Raw genomic sequence first — 27,599 nt, 5'->3', positions numbered from 1 at the left:
ATTATTTCTGAGGGCTCTGTTCTGTTCCATTGGTCTATATCTCTGTTTTGGTACCAGTGCCATGCTGTTTTGGTTACTGTAGCCTTGTAGTATAGTTTGAAGTCAGGTAGCATGATGCCTCCAGCTTTGTTCTTTTGGCTTAGGATTGTCTTGACAATGTGGGTCCTTTTTTGGTTCCATATGAACTTTAAAGTAGTTTTTTCCAATTCTGTGAAGAAAGCAATTAGTAGCTTAATGGGGATGGCATTGAATCTATAAATTACCTTGGGCAGTGTGGCCATTTTCACAATATTGATTCTTCCTATCCATGAGCATGGAATATTCTTCCATTTGTTTGTGTCCTCTTTTATTTCATTGAGCAGTGGTTTGTAGTTCTCCTTGAAGAGGTCCTTCACATCCCTTGTAAGTTGGATTCCTAGGTATTTTATTCTCTTTGAAGCAATTGTGAATGGGAGTTCAGTCATGACTTGGCTCTCTGTTTGTCTGTTATTGGTGTATAGGAATGCTTGTGATTTTTGCACATTGATTTTGTATCCTGAGACTCTGTTGAAGTTGCTTATCAGCTTAAGGAGATTTTGGGCTGAGACGATGGGGTTTTCTAAGTATACAATCATGTCATCTGCAAACAGGGACAAATTGACTTCTTCTTTTCCTAACTGAATACCCTTGATTTCTTTCTCTTGCCTGATTGCCCTAGCCGGAACTTCCAACACTATATTGAATACGAGTGGTGAGAGAGGGCATCCCTGTCTTGTGCCAGGTTTCAAGGGGAATGCTTCCAGTTTTTGCCCATTTAGTATGATATTGGCTGTGGGTCTGTCATAAATAACTCTTATTATTTTGAGATATGTCCCATCAATACCTAATTTATTGAGAATTTTTAGCATGAAGGGCTGTTGAATTTTGTCAAAGGCCTTTTCTGCATATATTGAGATAATCATGTGGTTTTTGTCTTTGGTTTTGTTTATATCATGGATTTCGTTTATTGATTTAAAACAAAACAAAACACAAAAATAGCAATATGTTATTGAGGTTAGCAAAGAGGCTTCTGGTGATAAGTGAGAAATCAGAAGAGCCAATTGAGTGTGCCTCTAGAATAGCCAGGCTTTTTCCTGCTTATATCCAGGCTCAAGGCCACAGCAATCCCATAAAAGGCCTGCTGTGACTATTTTCTGGTCAGTTCAGGGAACTTGTTCTGGCTGGGCATTTCAGACCCTATTTCTTGCCTTCTCTTTTTTTCTAGTCTCCTGGATTCTCCCTGGTGGGCTGCACCTGGATTCTTCCCCTCTGCCTTGGCTTGTGGGTTGTTTCAGTCTGACTGACATCTGACCTGATAGCCCTCACATGCCAGTTTGCCTTATTCAGGAACCTGGGCCCAAGTTTGTCTGAGACATGAAACCATTTGTAATGCAACCGCTGTATTTTATAGATGAGGAATCTGAGCCCTAGAAAGTTTAAGTAAAGTTAAAGAGGTCTGAAATATAGGGCTTATGATTTCCAGATAAAGACCCAAACAGAGAGAAAAGTGCATTTGAATTTCTATATTTTTAAATTTTTTTATTTTATTTTTTTCTATTTATGTATTTATTTATTATTATTATTATACTTTAAGTTCTAGGGTACATGTGCATAATGTGCAGGTTTGTTACATATGTATACTTGTGCCATGTTGCTGTGCTGCACCCATCAACTCGTCAGCACCCATCAACTCGTCATTTACATCAGGTATAACTCCCAATGCAATCCCTCCCCCCTCCCCCCTCCCCATGATAGGCCCCGGTGTGTGATGTTCCCCTTCCCGAGTCCAAGTGATCTCATTAAAAAGTAAGCCACTCTGGCCAGGCACGGTGGCTCACGCCTATAATCCCAGCATTTTGGGAGGCCAAGGCAGGTGGATCACTAGGTCAGGAGATCGAGACCATGCTGGCTAACATGGTGAAACCCCCTCTCCACTAAAAATACAAAAAATTAGCTGGGCGTGGTGGCGGGCGCCTGTAGCCCCAGCTACTTGGGAGGCTGAGGCAGGAGAATGGCATGAACCTGGGAGATGGAGTTTGCAGTGAGCGGAGATAGCACCACTGCACTCCAACCTGGTGACAGAGCAAGACATCATCTCGGGGGAAAAAAAAAAAAAAAGAGCCATTCTGATTTAGGTTGAATGTAACAAAAACAATTGCACAGAAATATCTCGTTGGGAATTTTTTTTTGACTGTGATATTTCTGAAAATGCTGTATCTGTGGTCTTAAGATAAAGATATAGACTAGTCTTATACAGACATTACGGATGTATATGGTGGGCCACATTTTTACTGGCTTTTCTCACAACTAACTAAAAGTTGATGCCTTGAAAAATTTGATTAACTACTGATACAGTTAACAATAATGAGCATTATTTGACTCAGAAACCAAATCTCGAGGACATACATGCAATTTTTACTAAGATTTAAACCTATTAAAATTAAGATTTCTATAAACCCATGGACCTAATTGCAAATATATGATTAATATAGTTAGTTTAGGGTCTCAACTTTGCTTAACATGTCTATATGGCCAGAATTTCTAACTTTCTCAAGTAATTCACTCAACATTGTTATAAACATTTAATTTAGTGTAAGAAACAATATTTAATGTGAACAAAATCTTAGTATATACTATACCTTCCATGTATTTTTTGCAGTATCATAAACCCCTCCCAAATCTAACAATTGTCTTATCAATTCCAGGGGTGGTTGTGCTCCATACGTATCTGATACTGGCATATTCATATCATCAATAAATACTATAATCTTAAGAAAGACAAAAAGTTTTAAAATCTACATTAGTATACCTTTCTTTAAATTATGAATTTGGAATATTATGGTTGGGGTAAGCACAAATTAGGAATATTATGCTATAGAGTAAGCACAAAATCAGGTGTAATAACATGTCTAATTTTCTATTTAGAAACAGCAGACCGAATTCTATTTGGAAGATATGATTTTTAAAAACAATAAGTTTTCAAAATAGCAAACATTTTATTCACCTTCTATAGATCTATAAAAATTATATCTGACAATAGTTATAAATATATTTGATGCTGGATAAAGCAATGTAATTATGGCTATTACACAGGAACATGACTATTATTCATTCAAGATTTACTTACTGAATGCCTACTATTGGCCAGGCACTATTGTAGTATTTAGCTATTTATTCCATATGCACCCTGGTTTAGGAGGAATAAGGCTATCATCTGGAACCAGACTTAAAAAATTCCGCTGTAAGTGCTGTTGTCATGAACAATAAGCAGAAAATTCAGATACATTTCCAAATTTTAAACCTGTGTTAATGTCCACCTTTGAAAATATTGTGCACTGAGGTGTACTGATTGTAATCTCTGTGTGCACTAATTCCTTTAGACTGTATTTATTTTTGCAAAACAAGCAAGGTAAAAAACCCACAAATAGACATATGATTGGAATTATCTAATTACCTAATTTGTAACTGTAAAACATAAGATTGGAATTACCTAATTACCTAATTTGTAACTGTAAAATATAATTTTATATATAAAAAATATATTTTTTAGTAAGACACTCAGTTTTTCCCCTTTTGTATCACAAACTGACTGAAATTTCTCTTGCTTGCATTTTCTATTGGTGAGATTAGGTTGCTCAGTTATTCACCTTTTCAAAATCCCTAAAGTTTACCCATGTAGGCAAAGACCAAGTTTATCTGTATCTTCATTTAAAATCAAGGAAATCTGAAGCAAATCCTTAAGCTCCTGAAATTGAATTGAAACTCTTAGAGTCCCAACCCATGGTCACAGGAAGAAAGTGTGGTAGAATATATAGTAACAAAGCAGTTGGCAACTAACACATTTTCCAGTCTACTTATCTTTAGCAAGATTTCAGTAGCTTCTTTTGGCCTTAATAATTCTAAATCAGTGTAATTCAACATACTGGAAATCAAATAATATTGATTTGAAAATCAGAGTTTCTGTTATACATTGCATCTTCTAGGATGTTCAAAAGTGTGTGTTATACAAATATTTTCCTTCTGATTAGTATTAATTAAAATAAACGATCACTTGAATAGCCTAAGCAGATTATTGAACAGGTATGAGACATATTTTACCCTGTTGTTTTTTGGTGCTCCAAGAGTATCTTTAGTTCTTCTTATTAACTTCTTAAGAATCATCTCTTTGGTTTTGGCAGCTGTCATATTGGTGCTAAAATTTATTGTAGAGACTACAACTCCTTTATGACCATGATTTTTAAGTAACTTTTTATCAGTTCTAACTTCTGGCTTTTTAGTGGGATTATCTGTGATGCCAACTATGGAAAGAAAACAAATTCAGGACACTTTAAGAATATTTTTGCTTTATTTTAATGTGTCATGAAATTTGAAAATTACATAATTTTACTATTTTGTTGTCATTTTCAAGAAATTACTCCAATAGAACTTTGGAATATTTCTTTGCTGTTTTATGGTAAATAGTGTCTCTTTGCAACCAAATGCAACAGTACAAAAGCTCAAAGAGTCCTCCATACTTTTATGCATGATAGACACATATAACTTTTTAAGATCTAAAAGCAGCATGCAGTTGTCTGCACCAATGGCATTAAAATTAGGGTATATTCCCTGAGTGAGGATCATCCAGAGGGTAGGCTATAGCTATAGCAACTTAAAAGTGAAAACAAAACCAAAACCTCTTCTGGCAAGATTTGGTGGTCTGGTATCCTTCCCCTTTCTACAGTTATCTCTAGGCCATCCCATCTTTTCCACTTGAGAAGTGGAGTTGCTGTTCCCAAAACTACTGAGTCAGAATTTTCAAGGATGAGGCTCCTGAAACTCCACATGCATTTATTGCATGGCCTGACTTGAGAAGTCCTACAGAATCATACCTTTTCTATTGCAGTGTATGTAAAAGCATCAAAGAGTAGAATAGACAGATATTGCCTTTAGTTACTTCTAGACTTAGTCTACTGTTCCACTGATATATCCACCAGGTATCAGGTAATATATCTATTATATCAGCAGATGTAATACTCCTCTACCAGAACCATTCTAACTTTTGAGTAGGACAGAACAGTTTGAGAGGGTGTGGGATATTTTTTGAGACTTTTTATTTTAAATTACCAATTGAAACTATTATTCCAAGATTCATGAATGTAAGAAATAATATACACATGGTTGTGAAGTTTTGAAACATAGAATAGCTTTGAAACTGTACTACAATACATACTTGAACTTCCAGTTGCTGTCTTATGAGCTTCAGGAATCAAGATGCTGATATTCCGTTTCAGGCTACTGGAATGAAATATTTTAAGGATTCAAAATTAGTTTGTTTACCATAATAGGTGTATTAAACAACAACAAAAAGGTAACAGCATATTGTGAATTTTACTTCTCTCACAAGAAATTTCTGTTTCCACTTTTACAGATGAAATTAGTGTCACCATTAGAACTTATACCAAACTGAACAAAAAATAAGCTAACTTTATAAAACAAACTGGGCAAATTCCTAGGATGCCAGATGGTTGGATATGTTCTCTGAATAGTAAGCCATTACCTCTCGTGTCCCTTTATAAATGTGTTTTGACTTATGGATCACTCAGCAAAGACCCATTCATCTTATTCTGGTCTTGTTTCTATGTGTTTGTTTTTCTTATGTTTGATAGAAAATAGTTGTCTTTCTTTATTGTTAAAAACTCACTTCAGCTTAAATATTGAGTATACAGTAAAACTTACTTTTTTCCAGTCTCCATTATTTATGATACTTAAAGAATGATTGTTATGGTATTAAATATTTCAAAATTATTTCTCAGATGTTTAAGGCCTTATTTAAGTGTAGTAGGATTCTATTACAAAATAATTAGTGTAAGACATAGATGATGGTGGCTTGGACTAAAAGAGGCATTGGAAAAAAAATAGAGGAAATCAAGATATATGTGAAGATAGAACAGACATTACTAGTAGAATATTAGATGTAGTGCAGGGCAAAAATGGGGACCTAGGGATAATCAGATGGGCTATAAGAGATAGGTTGGTGAGAGGAAAGGGGGAAATTAAAAGATGATTCCCAGGTCTCAGGGTTGAATAACTGGGTCCCATTTATTGAGATAAGAAGTACTAGAGGAAGGATAGGTTTGGAAGAGAAATCAATAGTTATGTTTTGGTTATGTTAACGGTGACATGTTTATATATACATATATCTTGCATAGTAGGATATATGCATCTAATGATTAGAGGAAAAGTCTGATATGTGTATCTCCACAAGTCCATCTTCTTATGTAATTCAAACAATACTAGGCTTCTCTAATATTTTAACAGACTTAGGAACTCAAAAATGTTTTCGTTTTATTTGCATAAGGTAGATTTATTTTTTGTTCTTTTTTTTCTTCAGGAAGAAACAAATAGAATGACAGAGACAAAGTTATTTGCCAAGAGCATTTTAACATTTGATGACCATACTGCCCAAAGCAATCTACAGATTTAATGCAATTCTTACAAAAAGATCAATGTCATTTTTCACAGGATTAAAAAAATACTAAAATTTATATGGAATCAAAGACACACTGAATAGCAAAAGCAATCCTAAGCAAAAAGAACAAACTTAGAGGCATCACATTATCCAACTTCAGATTATACTACAAGGCTATAGTAATCAAAACAGGATGTACTGGTATAAAAGTAGACACATAGATTGATGGAACAAAACAGAGAACCCAGAAATAAAGCCAAATACTTACAACCAACTGATCTTTGACAAACCAGACAAAAACATACACTGCGGAAATACATTCTATTCAAAAATGGTGCTGGGAAAATTGGATAGCCACATATAGAAGAATGAAACTGGATTCCTGTCTCTTACTGTGTGCAAAAATTATCTCAAGATGGATTAAAGACTTGAATGTAAGACCTGAAACCATAGAATTCTAGAAAAAAACCTAGCAAAAACTCTTCTGGACATTGGTCTACACAAAGAATTTATGACTAAGACACTAAAGGCAAATGCAACAAAAACTAAAATAAATAAATGAAACCTAATTAAACTAAGAAGCTTCTGCACCGCCAAAGAAATAATAAACAGAGTACACAGACAACCTGTGAAAACAGAACGGGAGAAAACATTTGCAAACTATGCATCTGACAAAGGACTAATATCCATAATCTACAAGGAACTCAAATAAATTAGCAAGAAAAAACCAAAACCAAAACATTAAAAGGTGGGCAAATGACATCAACAGCCACTTCACAAAAGAAGAATAGAGTATTTTTACATTTGATAAGGACATATATTTCTAAGGCAACAAAAACCAATATTATGCAAAGCTTTATTTGTATGTTTTAGGTGCATTTTTCAAGAAGGAAAATAGTTTATAGCTGCCCTTTATATCAAGAAAAGACTTAAAATTTGGTTATTTTAAAAATAAATATAATAATTTCTCATTTAGACAAGATTGGGCACTTTCAGGGTGGTATGGCTGTGGGCAGAATTTCTCATTTAAAAAAATGAATCTAGTTGTCAATACTTTTGAAAAGTAAATATTTTCTTCTAAATAGAAAATAGGAATGGCCGATCATAGTAAAGAGATTGAATCAGTAATAAAGTGTCCCATTAAAGAAAAGCCCAAAATTGGAAGGTTTATGCTGAATTCTACCAATCATTTAAAAGAGAACTAACACCAATCCTTCTCAAACTCTTCCAAAACATTGAAATGGAGGGAATACTGCCAAACTCATTTCACAAAGCCAGCATTATCCTAATACCAAAGCCAGAAAAGAACATTACAAGAACAGACAATTACAGACCAATATCCATGATGAACATAGATGCAAAAATCCTCAAAAGACTAATAAAACCAAATTCAGTAGTACATTAAAAGGATTATCCATGTCGGGAGCAAGATGGCCGAATAGGGACAGCTCCAGCCTCCAGCTCCCAGAGCAAGCGACACAGAAGACGGGTGATTTCTGCATTTTCAACTGAGGTACCGGGTTCATCTCACTGGGGAGTGCCAGACAATCGGTGCTGGTCAGCTGGTGCAGCCCGACCAGCGAGAGCTGAAGCAGGGTGAGGCACTGCTTCACTTGGGAAGTGCAAGGGGGAAGGGAATCCCTTTTCCTAGCCAAGGGAAACTGAGACACAGAACACCTGGAAAATCGGGGAACTCCCACCCTACTACTGTGCTTTACCAAGGGTCTTAGCAAACGGCACGCCAGGAGATTACATCCCACACCTGGCCCGGAGGGTCCCATACCCACGGAGCCTCCCTCATTGCTAGCACAGCAGTCTGAGATCTAACTGCAAGGTGGCAGTGAGGCTGGGGGAGGGGCATCCGCCATTGCTGAGGCTTAAATAGGTAAACAAAACCTCATGGAAGCTCGAACTTGGTGGAGACCACCACAGCTCAAGGAGGCCTGCCTGACTCTGTAGACTCCACCTCCGGGTGGAGTCTGACAGCTGTCTGACAGCTTTGAAGAGAGCAGTGGATCTCCCAGCACTGAGGTTGAGATCTGAGAACGGACAGACTGCCTGCTCAAGTGAGTCCCTGATCCCTGAGTAGCCTAACTGGGAGACATCCCCCACTAGGTGCAGACGGACACCACACACCTCACATGGCAGGGTACACCCCTGAGAGGAAGCTTCCGGAGCAAGTATCAGACAGCAGCACTCGCTGTTCAGCAATATTTATCTTCTGCAGCCTCTGCTGCTGATACCCAGGCAAACAGGGTCTGGAGTGGACCTCAAGCAATCTCCAACAGACCTACAGCTGAGGGTCCTGACTGTTAGAAGGAAAACTAACAGAAAGGACACCCACACCAAAACCCCATCAGCACATCACCAGCATCAAAGACTAAAGGCAGATAAAACCACAAAGATGGGGAAAAAGCAGTGCAGAAAAGCGGGAAATTCAAAAAATCAGAGTGCATCTCCCCCTCCAAAGGAACGCAGCTCATCGCCAGCAACGGATCAAAGCTGGACAGAGAATGACTTTGACAAGTTGAGAGGAGAAGGCTTCAGTCGATCAAACGTCTCAGAGCTAAAGAAGGAACTACGTAACCAGCGCAAAGAAACTAAAAATCTTGAAATAAGAATGGAAGAATGGATAACTAGAATAATCAATGCAGAGAAGGCCATAAACGACCTGACAGAGATAAAAATCATGACACAAGAAATACATGACAAATGCACAAGCTTCAGTAACCAACTCAATCAGCTGGAAGAGTATCAATGATTGAAGATCAAATGAATGAAATGAAGCGAGAAGAGAAGTCTAGAGAAAAAAAAGGAAAAAGAAATGAACAAAGCCTCTAAGAAATATGAGATTATGTGAAAAGACCAAATCTAAGTCTGATTGGTGTGCCTGAAAGTGAGGGGGAAAATGGAACCAAGTTGGAAAACACTCTGCAGGTTATCATCCAGGAGAACTTCCCCAACCTAGTAAGGCAGGCCAACATTCAAATTCAGGAAATACATACACCACAAAGATACTACTCGGGAAGAGCAACTCCAAGACACATAATTGCCAGATTCACCAAAGTTGAAATGAAGGAAAAAATCTTAAGGGCAGCCAGAGAGAAAGGTCAGGTTACCCACAAAGGGAAGCCCATCAGACTAACAGCAGATCTCTCGGCAGAAACTCTACAAGCCAGAAGACAGTGGGGGCCAATATTCAACATTCTTAAAGAAAAGAATTTTCAACTCAGAATTTCATATCCAGCCAAACTAAGTTTCATAAGTGAAGGAGAAATAAAACCCTTTACAGACAAGCATATGCTTAGAGATTTTGTCACCACCAGGCCTGCCCTACAAGAGATCCTGAAGGAAGCACTAAACATGGAAAGGAACAATCGGTACCAGCCATTGCAAAAACATGCCAAAATGTAAAGACCATCAATGCTAGGAAGAAACTGCATCAACTAATGAGCAAAATAACCAGCTAATATCACAATGACAGGATCAAGTTCACACATAACAATATTAACCTTAAATGTAAATGGACTAAATGGTCCAATTAAAAGACACAGACTGGCAAATTGGATAAAAAGTCAAGACCCATCAGTTTGCTGTATTCAGAAGACCCATCCCACATGCAGAGACACACATAGGCTCAAAATAAAGGGATGGAGGAAGATCTACCAAGCAAACGGAAAACAAAACAAAACAAAAAAGCAGGGGTTGCAATCCTAGTATCTGAAAAAACAGACTTTAAACCATCAAAGATCAAAAGAGACAAGGCCATTACATAATGATAAAGGGATCAATTCAACAGGAAGAGCTAACTATCCTAAATATTTATGCACCCAATACAGGAGCACCCAGATTCATAAAGCATGTCCTTAGAGACTTACAAAGAGACTTAGACTCCCACACAATAATAATGGGAGACTTTAACACCCCACTGTCAACATTAGACAGATCAACGAGACAGAAAGTTAACAATGATATCCAGGAATTGAACTCAACTCTGTACCAAGCGAACCTAATAGACATCTACAGAACTCTCCACCCCAAATCAACAGAATATACATTCTTCTCAGCACCACATCACACTTATTCCAAAATTGACCACATAGTTGGAAGTAAAGCACTCCTCAGCAAATGTAAAAGAACAGAAATTATAACAAACTGTCTCTCAGACCACAGTGCAATCAAACTAGAACTCAGGACTAAGAAAATCAATCAAAACCGCTCAACTACATGGAAACTGAACAACCTGCTCCTGAATGAGTACTGGGTACATAATGAAATGAAGGCAGAAATAAAGATGTTCTTTGAAACCAATGAGAACAAAGACACAACATACCAGAATCTCTGGGACACATTTAAAGCAGTGTGTAGAGGGAAATTTATAGCACTAAATGCCCACAAGAGAAAGCTGGAAAGATCTAAAATTGACACCCTAACATCACAATTAAAAGAACTAGAGAAGCAAGAGCAAACACATTCAAAAGCTAGCAGAAGGCAAGAAATAACTAAGATCAGGGCAGAACTGAAGGAGATAGAGACACAAAAAACCCTCCAAAAAATCAATGAATCCAGGAGTTGGTTTTTTGAAAAGATCAACAAAATTGACAGACCGCTAGCAAGACTAATAAAGAAGAAAAGAGAGAAGAATCAAATAGACGCAATAAAAAATGATGAAGGGGATATCACCACCGACCCCACAGAAATACAAACTACCATCAGAGAATACTATAAATGGCTCTACGCAAATAAACTAGAAAACTTAGAAGAAATGGATAATTTCCTGGACACATACACCCTCCAAGACTAAACCAGGAAGAAGTTGAATCCCTGAATAGACCAATAGCAGGCTTTGAAATTGAGGCAATAATTAAGAGCCTACCAACCAAAAAAAGTCCAGGACCAGATGGACAAACAGCCGAATTCTACCGGAGGTACAAGGAGGAGCTGGTACCATTCCTTCTGAAACTATTCTAATCAATGGAAAAAGAGGGAATCCTCCTTAACTCATTTTATGAGGCCAACATCATACTGATACCAAAGCCTGGCAGAGACACAACAAAAAAAGAGAATTTTAGACCAATATCCCTGATGGACATCGATGCAAAAATCCTCAATAAAATACAGGCAAACCGAATCCAGAAGCACATCAAAAAGCTTATCCACCATGATCAAGTGGGCTTCATCCCTGGGATGCAAGGCTAGTTCAACATATGCAAATCAATAAACATAATTCAGCATATAAACAGAACCAAAGACAAAAACCACATGATTATCTCAATAGATGCAGAAAAGGCCTTTGACAAAATTCAACAGCCCTTCATGCTAAAAACTCTCAATAAATTCGGTATTGATGGAACATATCTCAAAATAATAAGAGCTATTTATGACAAACCCACAGCCAATATCATACTGAATGGGCAAAAACTGGAAGCATTCCCTTTGAAAACTGGCACAGGACACGGATGCCCTCTCTCACCACTCGTATTCAACATAGTGTTGGAAGTTCTGGCTAGGGCAATTAGGCAAGAGAAAGAAATCAAGGGTATTCAGTTAGGAAAAGAAGAAGTCAAATTGTCCGTTTGCAGATGACATGATTGTATATTTAGAAAACCCCATTGTCTCAGCCCCGAATCTCCTTAAGCTGGTAAGCAACTTCAGCAAAGTCTCAGGATACAAAATTAATGTGCAAAAATCACAAGCATTCTTATACACCAGTAACAGACAAACAGAGAGCCAAATCATGAATGAACTTCCATTCATAATTGCTTCAAAGAGAATAAAATACCTAGGAATCCAACTTACAAGGGATGTAAAGGACCTCTTCAAGGAGAACTACAAACCGCTGCACAGTGAAATAAAAGAGGACACAATCAAATGGAAGAACATACCATGCTCATGGATAGGAAGAATCAATATCGTGAAAATGGTCATACTGCCCAAGGTAATTTATAGATTCAATGCCATCCCCATTAAGTTACCAATGACTTTCTTCACAGAATTGGAAAAAACTGCTTTAAAGTTCATATGGAACCAAAAAAGAGCCCGCATTGCCAAGACAATCCTAAGCCAAAAGAACAAAGCTGGTGGCATCATGCTACCTGACTTCAAACTATACTACAAGGCTACAGTAACCAAAACAGCATGGTATTGTTACCAAAACAGAGATAGGCCAATGGAACAGAACAAAGCCCTCAGAAATAATACCACACATCTACAGCCATCTGATCTTTGACAAACCTGACAAAAACAAGAAATGGGGAAAGGATTCCCTATTTAATAAATGGTGCTGGGAAAATTGGCTAGCCATAAATAGAAAGCTGAAACCGGATCCTTTCCTTACTCCTTATATGAAAATTAATTCAAGATGGATTAGAGACTTAAATGTTAGACCTAATACCATAAAAACCCTACAAAAAACCTAGGTAATACCATGCAGGACATAGGCATGGGCAAGGACTTCATGACTAAAACACCAAAAGCAATGGCAACAAAAGCCAAAATTGACAAATGGGATCTAATTAAACTAAAGAGCTTCTGCACAGCAAAAGAAACTACCATCAGAGTGAACAGGCAACCTACAGAATGGGAGAAAATTTTTGCAATCTACTCATCTGACAAAGGGCTAATATCCAGAACCTACAAAGTACTCAAACAAATTTATGAGAGAAATACAAACTACCCCATCAAAAAGTGGGCAAAGAATATGAACAGACATTTCTCAAAAGAAGACATGCATACAGCCAACAGATACATGAAAAAATGCTCGTCATCACTGGCCATCAGAGAAATGCAAATCAAAACCACAATGAGATACCATCTCACACCAGTTAGAATGGCAATCATTAAAAAGTCAGGAAACAACAGGTGCTGGAGAGGATGTGGAGAAATAGGAACACTTTTACACTGTTGGTGGGATGGTAAACTGGTTCAACCATTGTGGAAAACAGTGTGGCAATTCCTCAAGGATCTAGAACTAGAAATACCATTTGACTCAGCCATCCCATTACTGGGAATATACCCAAAGGATTATAAATCATGCTGCTATAAAGACACATGCACACGTATGTTTGTTGTGGCACTACTCACAATAGCAAAGACTTGGAATCAACCCCAATGTACATCAGTGACAGACTGGATTAAGAAAATGTGGCACATATACACCATGGAATACTATGCAGCCATAAAAAAGGATGAGTTCGTGTCCTTTGTAGGGACATGGATGCAGCTGGAAACCATCATTCTCAGGAAACTATTGCAAGAACAGAAAACCAAATACCACACGTTCTCACTCATAGGTGGGAATTGAACAATGAGATTTGTTGGACTCTGGAAGGGTAACATCACAGACTATTATGGGGAGGGGGGAGGGGGTAGGGATGGCATTGGGAGCTATACCTGATATAAATGACGAGTTGATGGGTGCTGATGAGTTGATGGGTGCAGCACACCAACATGACACAAGTATACATATGTAACAAACCTGCACATTGTGCACATGAACCCTAGAACTTAAAGTATAATTTTAAAAAAAAAGGGATTATTCATCATGATCAAGGGGGGATTTATCCCTAAGATAATTTCATGTATGATTCAACATGCACAAATCAATAAATGTGATATTCCATATTAACAGAATGAAAGACAAAAACTATAAGGTGATCTTAATAAATACAGATGAAGCATTTGACAAAATTGAATACCTTTTCATAAAAAATTCTCAACAGCTTAGGTAGGTATAGAAGGAATGTACTTCAACACAATAAAGGGCCAAGTATGATACATCACAGCTAACATCATACTCAGTGGTCCAAAGCTGAAAGCTATTCCTCTATGATCAGGAACCAGACAAGGATACCCACTCTCACTACTTCTTTTCAACATAGAACTGGAAGTCCTAGCCAAAGCAATTAGGCAAGGAAAGAAACAAAAGGCATCAGAATAGGAAAAGAAGAAGTGAAATTGTCTATTTGCTGATGACATGATCTTATTAATAGAGACCCTAAAGATGCCACCAAAAGACTGTTAGAACTGATCAATGAATGCAATAAAGTTGTAAGATACAAACTCAATATACAAAAATTAGTCACATTTCTATAAGCCAACAATGAACTACCTGAAAAAGAAAGAAAGAAAACAATTCCATTTACAATACTGCTAAAAAAGACCATTAAAAGAGTACTTAAGAGTAAATATAACCAAAAGGTGAAAATTCTGTATATTGAAAACTATAAAACATTGAGGAGGGGGCGGAGCAAGATGGCTGAATAGGAACGGCTCCAGTCTCCGACTCCCAGCGTGAGCGACAGAGAAGACTGGTGAGTTCTGCATTTTCAAATGAGGTACTGGGTTCATCTCACTAGGGAGTGCTGGACAATTGGTGCTGGTCAGCTGCTGCAGCCCGACCAGCGAGAGCTGAAGCAGGGCGAGGCATCGCCTCACCTGGGAAGCGCAAGGGGAAAGGGAATCCCTTTTCCTAGGCAGGGGAACTGAGACACACAACACCTGGAAAATCGGGTAACTCCCACCCCAATACTGCACTTTAAGCAAACAGGCACACCAGGAGATTATATCCCACACCTGGCCGAGAGGGTCCCACGCACACGGAGCCTCCCTCATTGCTAGCACAGCACTCTGCGATCTCGCGGCAAGGCAGCAGCGAGGCTGGGGGAGGGGCGCCCGCCATTGCTGAGGCTTAAGTAGGTAAACAAAGCCACTGGGAAGCTTGAACTGGGTGGAGCTCACAGCAGCTCAAGAAAACCTGCCTGTCTCTGTAGACTCCACCTCTGGGGACAGGGCAAAGTAAACAACAACAAAAGCAGCGAAACCTCTGCAGATGCAAACGACTCTGTCTGACAGCTTTGAAGAGAGCAGTGGATCTCCCAACACGGAGGTTGAGATCTGAGAAGGGACAGACTGCCTGCTCATGTGGGTCCTTGACCCCTGAGTAGCCTAACTGGGAGACATCCCCCACTAGGGGCAGTCTGACACCCCACACCTCACAGGGTGGAGTACACCCCTGAGAGGAAGCCTCCAAAGCAAGAATCAGACAGGTACACTCGCTGTTCAGCAATATTCTATCTTCTGCAGCCTCTGCTGCTGACACCCAGGCAAACAGGGTCTGGAGTGGACCTCAAGCAATATCCAACAGACCTACAGCTGAGGGTCCTGACTGTTAGAAGGAAAACTATCAAACAGGAAGGACACCTACACCAAAACCCCATCAGTACATCACCATCATCATCAAAGACCAGAGACAGATAAAACCACAAAGATGGGGAAAAAGCAGGGCAGAAAAGCTGGAAATTCAAAAAATAAGAGCACATCTCCCCCGGCAAAGGAGCACAGCTCATCGCCAGCAACGGATCAAAGCTTGATGGAGAATGAGTTTGACGAGATGAGAGAAGAAGGCTTCAGTCCATCAAACTTCTCAGAGCTAAAGGAGGAATTATGTACCCAGCGCAAAGAAACTAAAAATCTTGAAAAAAAAGTGGAAGAATTGATGGCTAGAGTAATTAATGCAGAGAAGGTCATAAATGAAATGAAAGAGATGTAAACCATGACACGAGAAATACGTGACAAATGCACAGGCTTCAGTAACTGACTCGATCAACTGGAAGAAAGAGTATCAGCGATTGAGGATCAAATGAACGAAATGAAGTGAGAAGAGAAACCAAAAGAAAAAAGAAGAAAAAGAAATGAACAAAGCCTACAAGAAGTATGGGATTATGTAAAAAGACCAAATCTACGTCTGATTGGGGTGCCTGAAAGTGAGGGGGAAAATGGAACCAAGTTGGAAAACACTCTTCAGGTTATCATCCAGGAGAACTTCCCCAACCTAGTAGGGCAGGCCAACATTCAAATCCAGGAAATACAGAGAATGCCACAAAGATACTCCTCAAGAAGAGCAACTCCAAGAGACATAATTGCCAGATTCACCAAAGTTGAAATGAAGGAAAAAATCTTAAGGGCAGCCAGAGAGAAAGGTCAGGTTACCCACAAAGGGAAGCCCATCAGACTAACAGCAGATCTCTCGGCAGAAAGTCTACAAGCCAGAAGAGAGTGGGGGCCAATATTCAACATTCTTAAAGAAAAGAATTTTCAACCCAGAATTTCATATCCAGACAAACTAAGTTTCATCAGTGAAGGAGAAATAAAATCCTTTACAGATAAGCAAATGCTTAGAGATTTTATCATCACCAGGCCTGCCTTACAAGAGACCCTGAAGGAAGCACTCAACATGGAAAGGAACAACTGGTACCAGCCATTGCAAAAACATGTCAAAATGTAAAGACCATTTAGGGTAGGAAGAAACTGCATCAACTAACGAGCAAAATAACCAGTTAATATCATAATGACAGGATCAAGTTCACACATAACAATATTAACCTTAAGTGTAAATGGACTAAATGCTCCAATTAAAAGACACAGACTGGTAAACTGGATAAAGGGTCAAGAGCCATCAGTCTGCTGTATTCAGGAGACCCATCTCACATGCAGAGACATACATAGGCTCAAAATAAAGGGATGGAGGAAGATTTACCAAGCAAATGGAGAACAAAAAAAAGCAGGGGTTGCAATACTAGTCTCTGATAAAACAGACTTTAAACCATCAAAGATCAACAGAGACAAAGAAGGCCATTACATAATGGTAAAAGGATCAATTCAACAGGAAGAGCTAACTATCCTAAATATATATGCACCCAATACAGGAGCACCCAGATTCATAAAGCAAGTCCTTAGAGACTTACAAAGAGACTTAGACTCCCATACAAAAATAATGGGAGACTTGAACACCCCACTGTCAACATTAGACAGATCAATGAGACAGAAAGTTAACAAGGATATCCAGGAATTGAACTCATCTCTGCAGCAAGCAGACCTAATAGACATCTATAGACTCTCCACCCCAAATCAACAGAATATACATTCTTCTCAGCACCACATCGCACTTATTCCAAAACTGACCGCATAATTGGAAGTAAAGCACTCCTCAGCAAATGTACAAGAACAGAAATTATAACAAACTGTCTCTCAGACCACAGTGCAATCAAACTAGAACTCAGGACTAAGAAACTCAATCAAAACCGCTCAACTACATGGAAACTGAACAACCTGCTCCTGAATGACTACTGGGTACATAACGAAATGAAGGCAGAAATAAAGACGTTCTTTGAAACCAATGAGAACAAAGATACAACATACCAGAATCTCTGGGACACATTTAAAGCAGTGTGTAGAGGGAAATTTATAGCACTAAATGCCCACAAGAGAAAGCTGGAAAGATCTAAAATTGACACCCTAACATCACAATTAAAAGAACTAGAGAAGCAAGAGCAAACACATTCAAAAGCTAGCAGAAGGCAAGAAATAACTAAGATCAGGGCAGAACTGAAGGAGATAGAGACACAAAAAACCCTCCAAAAAATCAATGAATCCAGGAGTTGGTTTTTTGAAAAGATCAACAAAATTGACAGACCGCTAGCAAGACTAATAAAGAAGAAAAGAGAGAAGAATCAAATAGACGCAATAAAAAATGATGAAGGGGATATCACTACCGACCCCACAGAAATACAAACTACCATCAGAGAATACTATAAACACCTCTACGCAAATAAACTAGAAAATCTAGAAGAAATGGATAATTTCCTGGACACTTACACTCTTCCAAGACTAAACCAGGAAGAAATTGAATACCTGAATAGACCAATAATAGGCTCTGAAATTGAGACAATAATTACTAGCCTACCAACCAAAAAAAGTCCAGGACCAGATGGATTCACAGCTGAATTCTACCAGAGGTACAAGGAGGAGCTGGTACCATTCCTTCTGAAACTATTCCAATCAATAGAAAAAGAGGGAATCCTCCCTAACTCATTTTATGAGGCCAACATCATCCTGATACCAAAGCCTGGCAGAGACACAACAAAAAAAGAGAATTTAGACCAATATCCCTGATGAACATCGATGCAAAAATCCTCAATAAAATACTGGCAAACCGGATTCAGCAGCACATCAAAAATCTTATCCACCATGATCAAGTGGGCTTCATCCCTGGGATGCAAGGCTGCTTCAACATTCACAAATCAATAAACATAATCCAGCATATAAACAGAACCAAAGACAAGAACCACATGATTATCTCAATAGATGCAGAAAAGCCTTTTGACAAAATTCAACAGCCCTTCATGCTAAAAATGCTCAATAAATTCGGTACTGATGGAACGTACCTCAAAATCATAAGAGCTATTTATGACAAACCCACAGCCAATATCATACTGAATGGGCAAAAACTGGAAAAATTCCCTTTGAACACTGGCACAAGACAGGGATGCCCTCTCTCACCACTCGTATTCAACATAGTGTTGGAAGTTCTGGCTAGGGCAATCAGGCAAGAGAAAGAAATCAAGAGTATTCAGTTAGGAAAAGAAGAAGTCAAATTGTCCGTTTGCAGATGACATGATTGTATATTTAGAAAACCCCATTGTCTCAGCCCAAAATCTCCTTAAGCTGACAGGAAACTTCAGCAAAGTCTCAGGATACAAAATTAATGTGCAAAAATCACAAGCATTCTTATACACCAATAACAGACAAATAGAGAGCCAAATCATGAATGAACTTCCATTTACAATTGCTTCAAAGAGAATAAAATACCTAGGAATCCAACTTACAAGGTATGTAAAGGACCTCTTCAAGGAGAACTACAAACCACTGCTCAGTGAAATAAAAGAGGACACAAACAAATGGAAGAAAATACCATGCTCATGGATAGGAAGAATCAATATCATGAAAATGGTCATACTGCCCAAGGTTATTTATAGATTCAATGCCATCCCCATCAAGCTACCAATGAGTTTCTTCACAGAATTGGATAAAACTGCTTTAAAGTTCATATGGAACCAAAAAAGAGCCTGCATCTCCAAGACAATCCTAAGTCAAAAGAACAAAGCTGGAGGCATCATGCTACCTGACTTCAAACTATACTACAAGGCTACAGTAACCAAAACAGCACGGTACTGGTACCAAAACAGAGATCTAGACCAATGGAACAGAACAGAGTCCTCAGAAATAATACCACACATCTATAGCCATCTGGTCTTTGACAAACCTGAGAGAAACAAGAAATGGGGAAAGGATTCCCTATTTAATAAATGGTGCTGGGAAAATTGGCTAGCCATAACTAGAAAGCTGAAACTGGATCCTTTCCCTACTCCTAATACGAAAATTAATTCAAGATGGATTAGAGACTTAAATGTTAGACCTAATACCATAAAAACCCTAGAGGAAAACCTAGGTAGTACCATTCAGGACATAGGCATGGGCAAAGACTTCATGTCTAAAACACCAAAAGCAACGGCAGCAAAAGCCAAAATTGACATATGGGATCTAATTAAACTAAAGAGCTTCTGCACAGCAAAACAAACTACCATCAGAGTGAACAGGCAACCTACAGAATGGGAGAAAATTTTTGCAATCTACTCATCTGACAAAGGGCTAATATCCAGAACCTACAAAGAACTCAAACAAATTTACAAGAAAAAAACAAACAACCCCATCAAAAAGTGGGCAAAGGATATGAACAGACATTTCTCAAAGGAAGACATGCATACAGCCAACAGACATATGAAAAAATGCTCATCATCACTAGCCATCAGAGAAATGCAAATCAAAACCACAAGGAGATACCATCTCATACCAGTTAGAATGGCAATCATTAAAAAGTCAGGAAACAACAGGTGCTGGAGAGGATGTGGAGAAATAGGAACACTTTTACACTGTTGGTGGGATTGTAAACTAGTTCAACCATTATGGCAAACAGTATGGCGATTCCTCAAGGATCTAGAACTAGATGTACCATATGACCCAGCCATCCCATTACTGGGTATATACCCAAAGGATTACAAATCATGCTGCTATAAAGTCACATGCACACGTATGTTTATTGCGGCACTAGTCACAATAGCAAAGACTTGGAATCAACCCAAATGTCCATCAGTGACAGACTGGATTAAGAAAATGTGGCACATATACACCATGGAATACTATGCAGCCATAAAAAAGGATGAGTTTGTGTCCTTTGTAGGGACATGGATGCAGCTGGAAACCATCATTCTTAGTAAACTATCACAAGAACAGAAAACCAAACACCCCATGTTCTCACTCATAGGTGGGAACTGAACAATGAGATCACTTGGACTCGGGAAGGGGAACATCACACACCGGGGCCTATCATGGGGAGGGGGGATGGGCGAGGGATTGCATTGGGAGTTATACCTGATGTAAATGACGAGTTGATGGGGCTGGCGAGTTGATGGGTGCAGCACAGCAACATGGCACAAGCATACATATGTAACAAACCTGCACGTTATGCACATGTACCCTAGAACTTAAAGTATAGTAAAAAAAAATTGAGGAAATAAATTTAACAAAACACAAATAAGTGGAAAGATATCCTGTGTTCATGGATTGAAAGAATTAGTATTGTTAAAATGTCCATACTTCCCAAAGTGAGCTACAGATTCAATGCAATCTCTACCAAAATTCCAACATATTTTTCATTTTGCCAGTGGATCCACAAAAGATCCTGAATAGCTAAAGCAATCTTGAGGGGAAAAAATAAAAAATAAAAGAAGCTTTTGGCATCACACTACCTGATTTCAAAATATACTACAAAGCTATAGTAATCAAAACAACATGGCATTGGCATAATAACCAACACACTGACCAATGAAACTGGATAGAGGTCCCAGAAATAAACCCATACACTTACAATCAATTGCTTTGGCTATTCTGCAGTCCTGTGTTCATTGCAGGATTATTCACAACAGACAAGATATGGGCTCACCCTGTGTTCAGTGACTGAATGGATTTTTTTTTTTTTTTGAGATGGAGTCTTGCTCTGTTGCCCAGGCTGGAGTGCAATGGTGCAATCTTGGCTCACTGCAACCTCCACCTCCTGGGTTCAAGTGATTCTCCTGCCTCAGCCTCCCTAGTAGCTGGGATTACAGGTGCCCGCCACCACGCCCAGTTAATCTTTTGTATTTTTAGTGGAGACGGGGTTTAGCCATGTTGGCCAGGCTGGTCTCAAACTCCTGACCTCAGGTGATCCACCTGCCTATGCCTCCTGAAGTGCTGGGATTACAGGCGTGAAACACTGTGCCCAGCCTGAATGGATTTTTAAAATGTGGTGTGTGTGTGTGTGTGTGTGTGTGTGTGTGTGTGTATATATATATATATATATATAGAATGGAATACTATTCAGTCTTTTCAAAGAAGGAAATCCTGTCATTTAAGTGGATTTTTAAAAATGTGGTGCATATATATACATATTCCATTATATATACAATGAAATACTATTCAGTGTCTAAAAAGAAGGAAATTCTGTCATTTGCAACAACATGGATGAACCTGAAGGACATTATTCTAGTGAAATAAGCCAGGCACAGAAAGACAAATACTACCTTATATGTGGATTCTAAACAAGTCTAACTCATAGAAGCAGAGAGTAGACTGGTGGTTGCCAGGGGCTACAGGTGAGGTGGGAAGGAATGGGGAGATGTTGGTCAAAGGGTACAAAATTTCAGTTAGACAGGCGGAATAAGAATTTGACATTTATTGCACAGCATGGTGACCATAGTTAATAATGTGTTGGATATTTCAAAATTCCTAAAAAAATAGATTTTAATTGTTCTCACTAAAAAACCTTAAGTATGTGAGGTAATGTATGCTAATTACATGATATAATCATTCCTCAATATGTATACAACTCAAAACATCACATTGTACTCCATAAATACATACAATTATCATTTGTCAATTAAAAATAAAAGTTTAAACCGAAAAAATAAAAGATAAATCAGGAAAAAAAGGATTGTCTTCTTATCTCCTCTTTTGAATTATTCCACATTGTTACATAACAGATTTGCTTTTTTTTTGTAAAAATAGGCACATTTATATATTAAAGCACACTTTTAAAAATCAGACAGATCAAATTTAGAAGTTAATATATACAACCTTGATTTTTTAGTTTCACTATACAATAGGGTATCTCCTAAAATTGAACCATGTTTTATGTCAAATGCTCCTGGACCCTCTAACTTTTCAAGCATTTGATTAATGGCAGCAGTTTTCCCAACACCAGATTCTCCTAAGGGAAACAATACATAAGGTTAGATATATATGCAAGAAAATGATACATGTTAACACATTAAAATGAACCAATAACATTCTCCCTCAATTGAAAATTACATAAACAGTGTGTTTTTGTTCTTGCTTTTTAAAAAAATGTGGTTGAGTGGTTAAATGAGGAAGCTAATATAAAACCTTCTCAAATTGTTTGAATTATTTACATTTCTTGCAAAAGAATAGACTGAGTTAATTATTATTTTTATCTAATGTTCACACTAATCCTTTTGTACAGAACTACAACATGAAACATAATTCATTAAAAATTTCTGCCAACACAATTTGAGGAAGAAATTTGATGATAAACTTTTTGTTGAATCAGAGTAGGGACTGTAATGATTTTACAATTCATTAAGTATTAAAGTAAAGATAAGTATTTTCTTAGACAAAATTAGAGGCAAGGTATGTGTTATCTGAGAGTTACATTGCCTGAATTCTTTGAATACGGAACTGGGAAAATGATACTATTGCCCCTGGTGCTATGCAACACAAGTTAGAGAATTAGAGAATTGGAAAAGGTAATTGATGGGTTGGCATATGCATTAAAAGAGAGTAGGAGCTGTATTGAATTACTCTTTTGATAATGGTAAAAGATAGAAAAATCTTCATATTGGATTGGGGAATCCCATTGAGTGTGTACATGTAAGTATACCAATCAATGTTACCAATAAGAACCTCAGCCCACAGGCTACAGAGGCCAAACATATATTATTAATACAATAGCTCTACTTCTGGCATTTCTCCTGCAAGTAATGAAAAGATGAAAAAGATTTATAATGTCCTATTTTGGAAAATATGTGGAAAAATGGGTGCTCATACACTGCTGGTAAGAATATAAATTAATATAGTAACCAGAACTTTTCAGGGTATATATTTTTCCCACTTACAAAATAAGATAGTTAGACCAAATATCTGTAAACCTTTTTCTAACTCTGAAATTCTCCTTCTATTAAATATTTGTAATACCTGTGAGAAGTACAGGGCAGGAATTCTTTAAGAGAAGGCTCATGAGAAAAGAAAGGCATGTTGTGTCTCTGGTAGCAGTATAATTAATGCATTCTCCACATTCTGTTATCTTCAAGAAGTTTTCGCCAGATCTTTGAAGATTAGTTAGTAATGAAGTTCCTAAGTTAAAATTTTAAAAAAAGTTTCAAATGACCTAGAAAGCACTATTCACCTAATCTTTTTTTAAAAAAATCGTTAGAATTATTTTTATTTTCATGAATTGTACATATGAAAAGTACATGGCTGGCTGGATGTGGTGGCTCACGCCTGTAATCCCAACACTTTGGGAGGCCAAGGCGGGCGGATCACGAGGTCAGGAGAAACCCCGGGGGTCAGGTGAAACCCCGTCTCTACTAAAAATACAAAAAATTAGACGGGCGAGGTGGCGGGTGCCTGTAGTCCCAGCTACTCGGGAGGCTGAGGCAGGTGAATGGCCTGAGTCCAGGAGGCGGAGCTTGCAGTGAGCCGAGATTGTGCCACTGCACTCCAGCCTGGGCGAGAGTGAGACTCTGTCTCAAAAAAAAAAAAAAAAAAAAAAAAAAAAGAGAAAGAAAGGAAGAAAGAAAAGTACATGGCTATGCAGAAATAAAATATGTTAAGATTTGTTTCAGGAAAATGTAATCATGTCACAATATAGTCAATCATAAAAATTCATTAGTTCGTTACTCTTAAAAGTCTTCTTATTCTGAGAAAACTCCATTGATTATGTCCAGGAGTTCCAAAATATCATATGTATTGAAGAAACAGTCATTTCCACTAAGTTAAAGTCATTCTGCAAGTCACTTTCATCACCACTTTCATCACCACAGAGGACAATAGAGGCAATTTTAGCTGCTCGACAGAAATTCATGGATTTCCACATTATGGCAGTTTTCCAGTGGTGGATGCCCTAACCCTGGAGAGGTCAAAGCAGTGACACAGTCTATGGTGGACTGGATATATTCACCTAATCTTTCAGGTCCTCAAAACATAATAATTTCTGGAAAAGTCTGCACATTACAAAACAATTTAAACATACACAAATAAGCCAAAATTTTACAAGTGCCTGGGGATCTCTGCTGATCTCATAAATTATCCCTCACTCATACTCTTTCTGACTTTTTGATGTGGACAGTTATTGCTATCAACTTTCCTCTGAAAATGCGTTAGTTGTGTCCCAGAGATTCTGTCTCTACCTATTTTTTTTTTTTAATAGCAAATGGGCTCCTTTACTTTGATTTGTAAAGGCCCTTTATATATTAAGGAAATTAGCTCTTGTACTTTGCTTGGTGTTTTATGTAAGTACTCTATTATATTTGACTGAGCTATTCTGTCCTCATTATTTCCTGGCTACTGTTACTCTCTTACTTAACATTTCTGTATGGAATTTGGAATCAGCTTCTTTAGTCCTCACCACACCTATAGTGTGGTATGTTTATTGGAATTATCTTTACTTCATGGATTAATTTAGGAAGAATTAACCCGTTTAGGATGATAACTTTTGTCCAAGAACATGGCATGCTTTTTTATTTCTATGTCTCAGGAATGTTTCCAAGTTTACTTCATATCGATTTTGCATTTTTCTCATTAAACTTAGTTTTCTGTATTTCATCTTCTAAAAAATTTTGCTTTTGCCATTTTATTTTTTTTTATGCTTTTAAAATTTTCTTATTTTATTTATTTATTTATTTTCTTACCCAATCTTGCTGCAGTTGAGCCCAAATCCATCCCACAGAAGCAATGCCAATCTTGTAATGTTCACTTCAGGCTGTCTACCTTACTCCAGCAGCCACTGCGGTAACTTCTGGATGACCAACACATGCGCACTAATTCCCTCTGTTTTTGACACTTTAAATAAGATCTTTTCTTTAATTGTTTACCTTGTAACTGGTTGTTGTTTGTATATATGTGGAATCATTATTTTTATATATTGTTTTGTAATTAGACTAAAACTAAATTCTCTTATTGCTTATAGTAGTTTTAAGTTGATCCTTTGGTTTTCCAGATATTTTATTATAACTTCTGCAAATAATTAAAATTTAACCACTTATTTTCCAAATTTCTATCTCTAATTCCTCTTTTTAATTGCATTGGCTCGTATATACAAAACAACATTGAGTTAAAAATTGGATTTTAATGGTAATGCTTCAAGTATTTCCCCTTAAGTAGACTCTGCTGTTGTTATCAAACTTTTAACTTCTGTTGTATTTTTCATTTCTAGAAGGTCTCCTTGGTTCTTTTTCAAATTGTGTCAGTTTTTAATAGTTTCTCATGCATTTCTGGTATTTTCTATCTTTCTTTTTAATTCTTTAAAAATGGCAAGCATGGCTGTCTGAGAATATATACCTTTATTCTAGTCATCCAAGTCTCATTAATTTGTGGCTGCAATCTTGTTTCTGCTAATTATCTTTAAAGGGGCATTACATTTGAAAATATTATTTGTAGGAATAATATAAATTGTAGTATAATAGTTCCACTCTATAGAAAGTATGTTCATTGGCTTCTAACTGGATGCTGGGAGACTACTCAGGGATTCCCTTAATCCCAATTCAAGACTGGAGGTTCCTTAGATGTAGGATAACATATCTGGCCTCCGATTATGGGTACCTGGATATGTAAGAGCTGGTTTAATCCAGTTCACCTTCACATAGAGAGTCTAGCTCTTCATTAACCCAGATTAAATTATATGTGTATGTGTATGTGAGAAAGAGTGGAAGGAAGGAAGCTTTGATTTCTGTCATCCTTAATCCTTGAATAGCAAACCTAATGGCACAATGACTTGATTGATTCAATCAAAATCTCATGTAATTCTTTAAATGGATATTGTAGCCTCAATAATTTCTATAAAGGACAATTTTCAGCACTCCTAGTTGTGGATTGAACATTACTACAAAATTCACATTTAAACTCCTCAAACATTAGTAGAAATCAAAATAAAACACACAAATCTTAATCTGCAAGCAAATGTTTCCTTCCAATAACTACCACCCCATGATAGCAAGAAAGAGAATTCTGTGTCATGGTCTGTCACGTCAGTACTCAATACTGGTATTTATATATCAACATCTTATAAACCCTTAGAGTACAGATTCCAGAAGAGAGAGTCTGAATTTTTTCCCCTTTCAGTTAGTTCCCAGTGCAAACAACTACACCAAAAGATCTTGTCTAAACATAGTTCTGACCACTTTATTCTTTGTTTTCTATACTCAGTAGTCGTTACCACGAGGCCATTTGAAATGATAGGTTTGGGTGGGTAGGCAATACCTCAATTTGCCCTTTGTTGTTAAGTTGGCTACCTAGTAGACAGCATCCAATGTGAGGCTCTGGAGAAAAACAGGTCCACAGTCTTCCTTTTGATGTTTGGGGGATAGAAACAGTTAACATTTTTGAAACTATGAGAGCCCAGTATGCCGGACTCTCAGTTTTAGATTGTAGGCTTCAGGTAGAGAGAGTCTCCCTTGCCGGAGCTCTATTATCTTTCATTTTTGCTTAAAAACGAGTTAGCTTTTATCTAAATTCATCCCTCTCTTATTGAAATTCAGTAAAAGTGACAAAAAGTAGCCAATTCACACCAACGTTTTGATCTTCCAGCCATTTTCCCTAGAGTTACAGCACATGGTCTGTCTCCCAGATATCACAGCTAACAATGTTGCCAATTTTTTGGCCATGGCAGATAAAGGATTACCTGTATTCATCTGCAATACTGTGTCTTCATTGCCCAGCATCTGACTTTTAAGTCAATGTCAGGTATTTCAGGATTTTTTATGTGATTGTGTCATTTATAGCTACTGAAATGTGTATATATATATATATATATTTTATTATACTTTAAGTTCTAGGGTACATGTGCACAACATGCAGGTTTGTTACATATGTATACATGTGCCATGTTGGTGTGCTGCACCCATTAACTCATCATTTGCATTAGGTATATCTCCTAATGCTATCCTTCCCCCCTACCCCCTCCCCA

The 27,599-nt window shown here is 37.7% G+C and overlaps 1 protein-coding gene across 1 annotated transcript in view; it reads right to left on the bottom strand.

The window, feature by feature from the left end:
- The window catches only part of DNAH14 (dynein axonemal heavy chain 14), a 526,180-nt gene that overhangs the window by 155,397 nt on the left and 343,184 nt on the right, over positions 1–27,599 (bottom strand). Inside the window, exons 45-49 of the mRNA XM_045397720.2 lie at positions 23,612–23,770; positions 22,475–22,607; positions 5,228–5,292; positions 4,117–4,304; positions 2,658–2,786 (exon numbers count right to left, since the gene is read on the bottom strand). Coding sequence (XP_045253655.2) covers positions 2,658–2,786; positions 4,117–4,304; positions 5,228–5,292; positions 22,475–22,607; positions 23,612–23,770 — 674 coding nt within the window. The remainder of the gene's footprint in view (positions 1–2,657; positions 2,787–4,116; positions 4,305–5,227; positions 5,293–22,474; positions 22,608–23,611; positions 23,771–27,599) is intronic.

The sequence above is a fragment of the Macaca fascicularis genome, chromosome 1 (assembly GCF_037993035.2).
Source record: "Macaca fascicularis isolate 582-1 chromosome 1, T2T-MFA8v1.1".
In the NCBI taxonomy this organism is placed as follows: Eukaryota; Metazoa; Chordata; class Mammalia; order Primates; family Cercopithecidae; genus Macaca; species Macaca fascicularis.
Note: the sequence above shows the minus strand (reverse complement) of the source record. Positions and strands in the feature narration are given on the sequence as shown.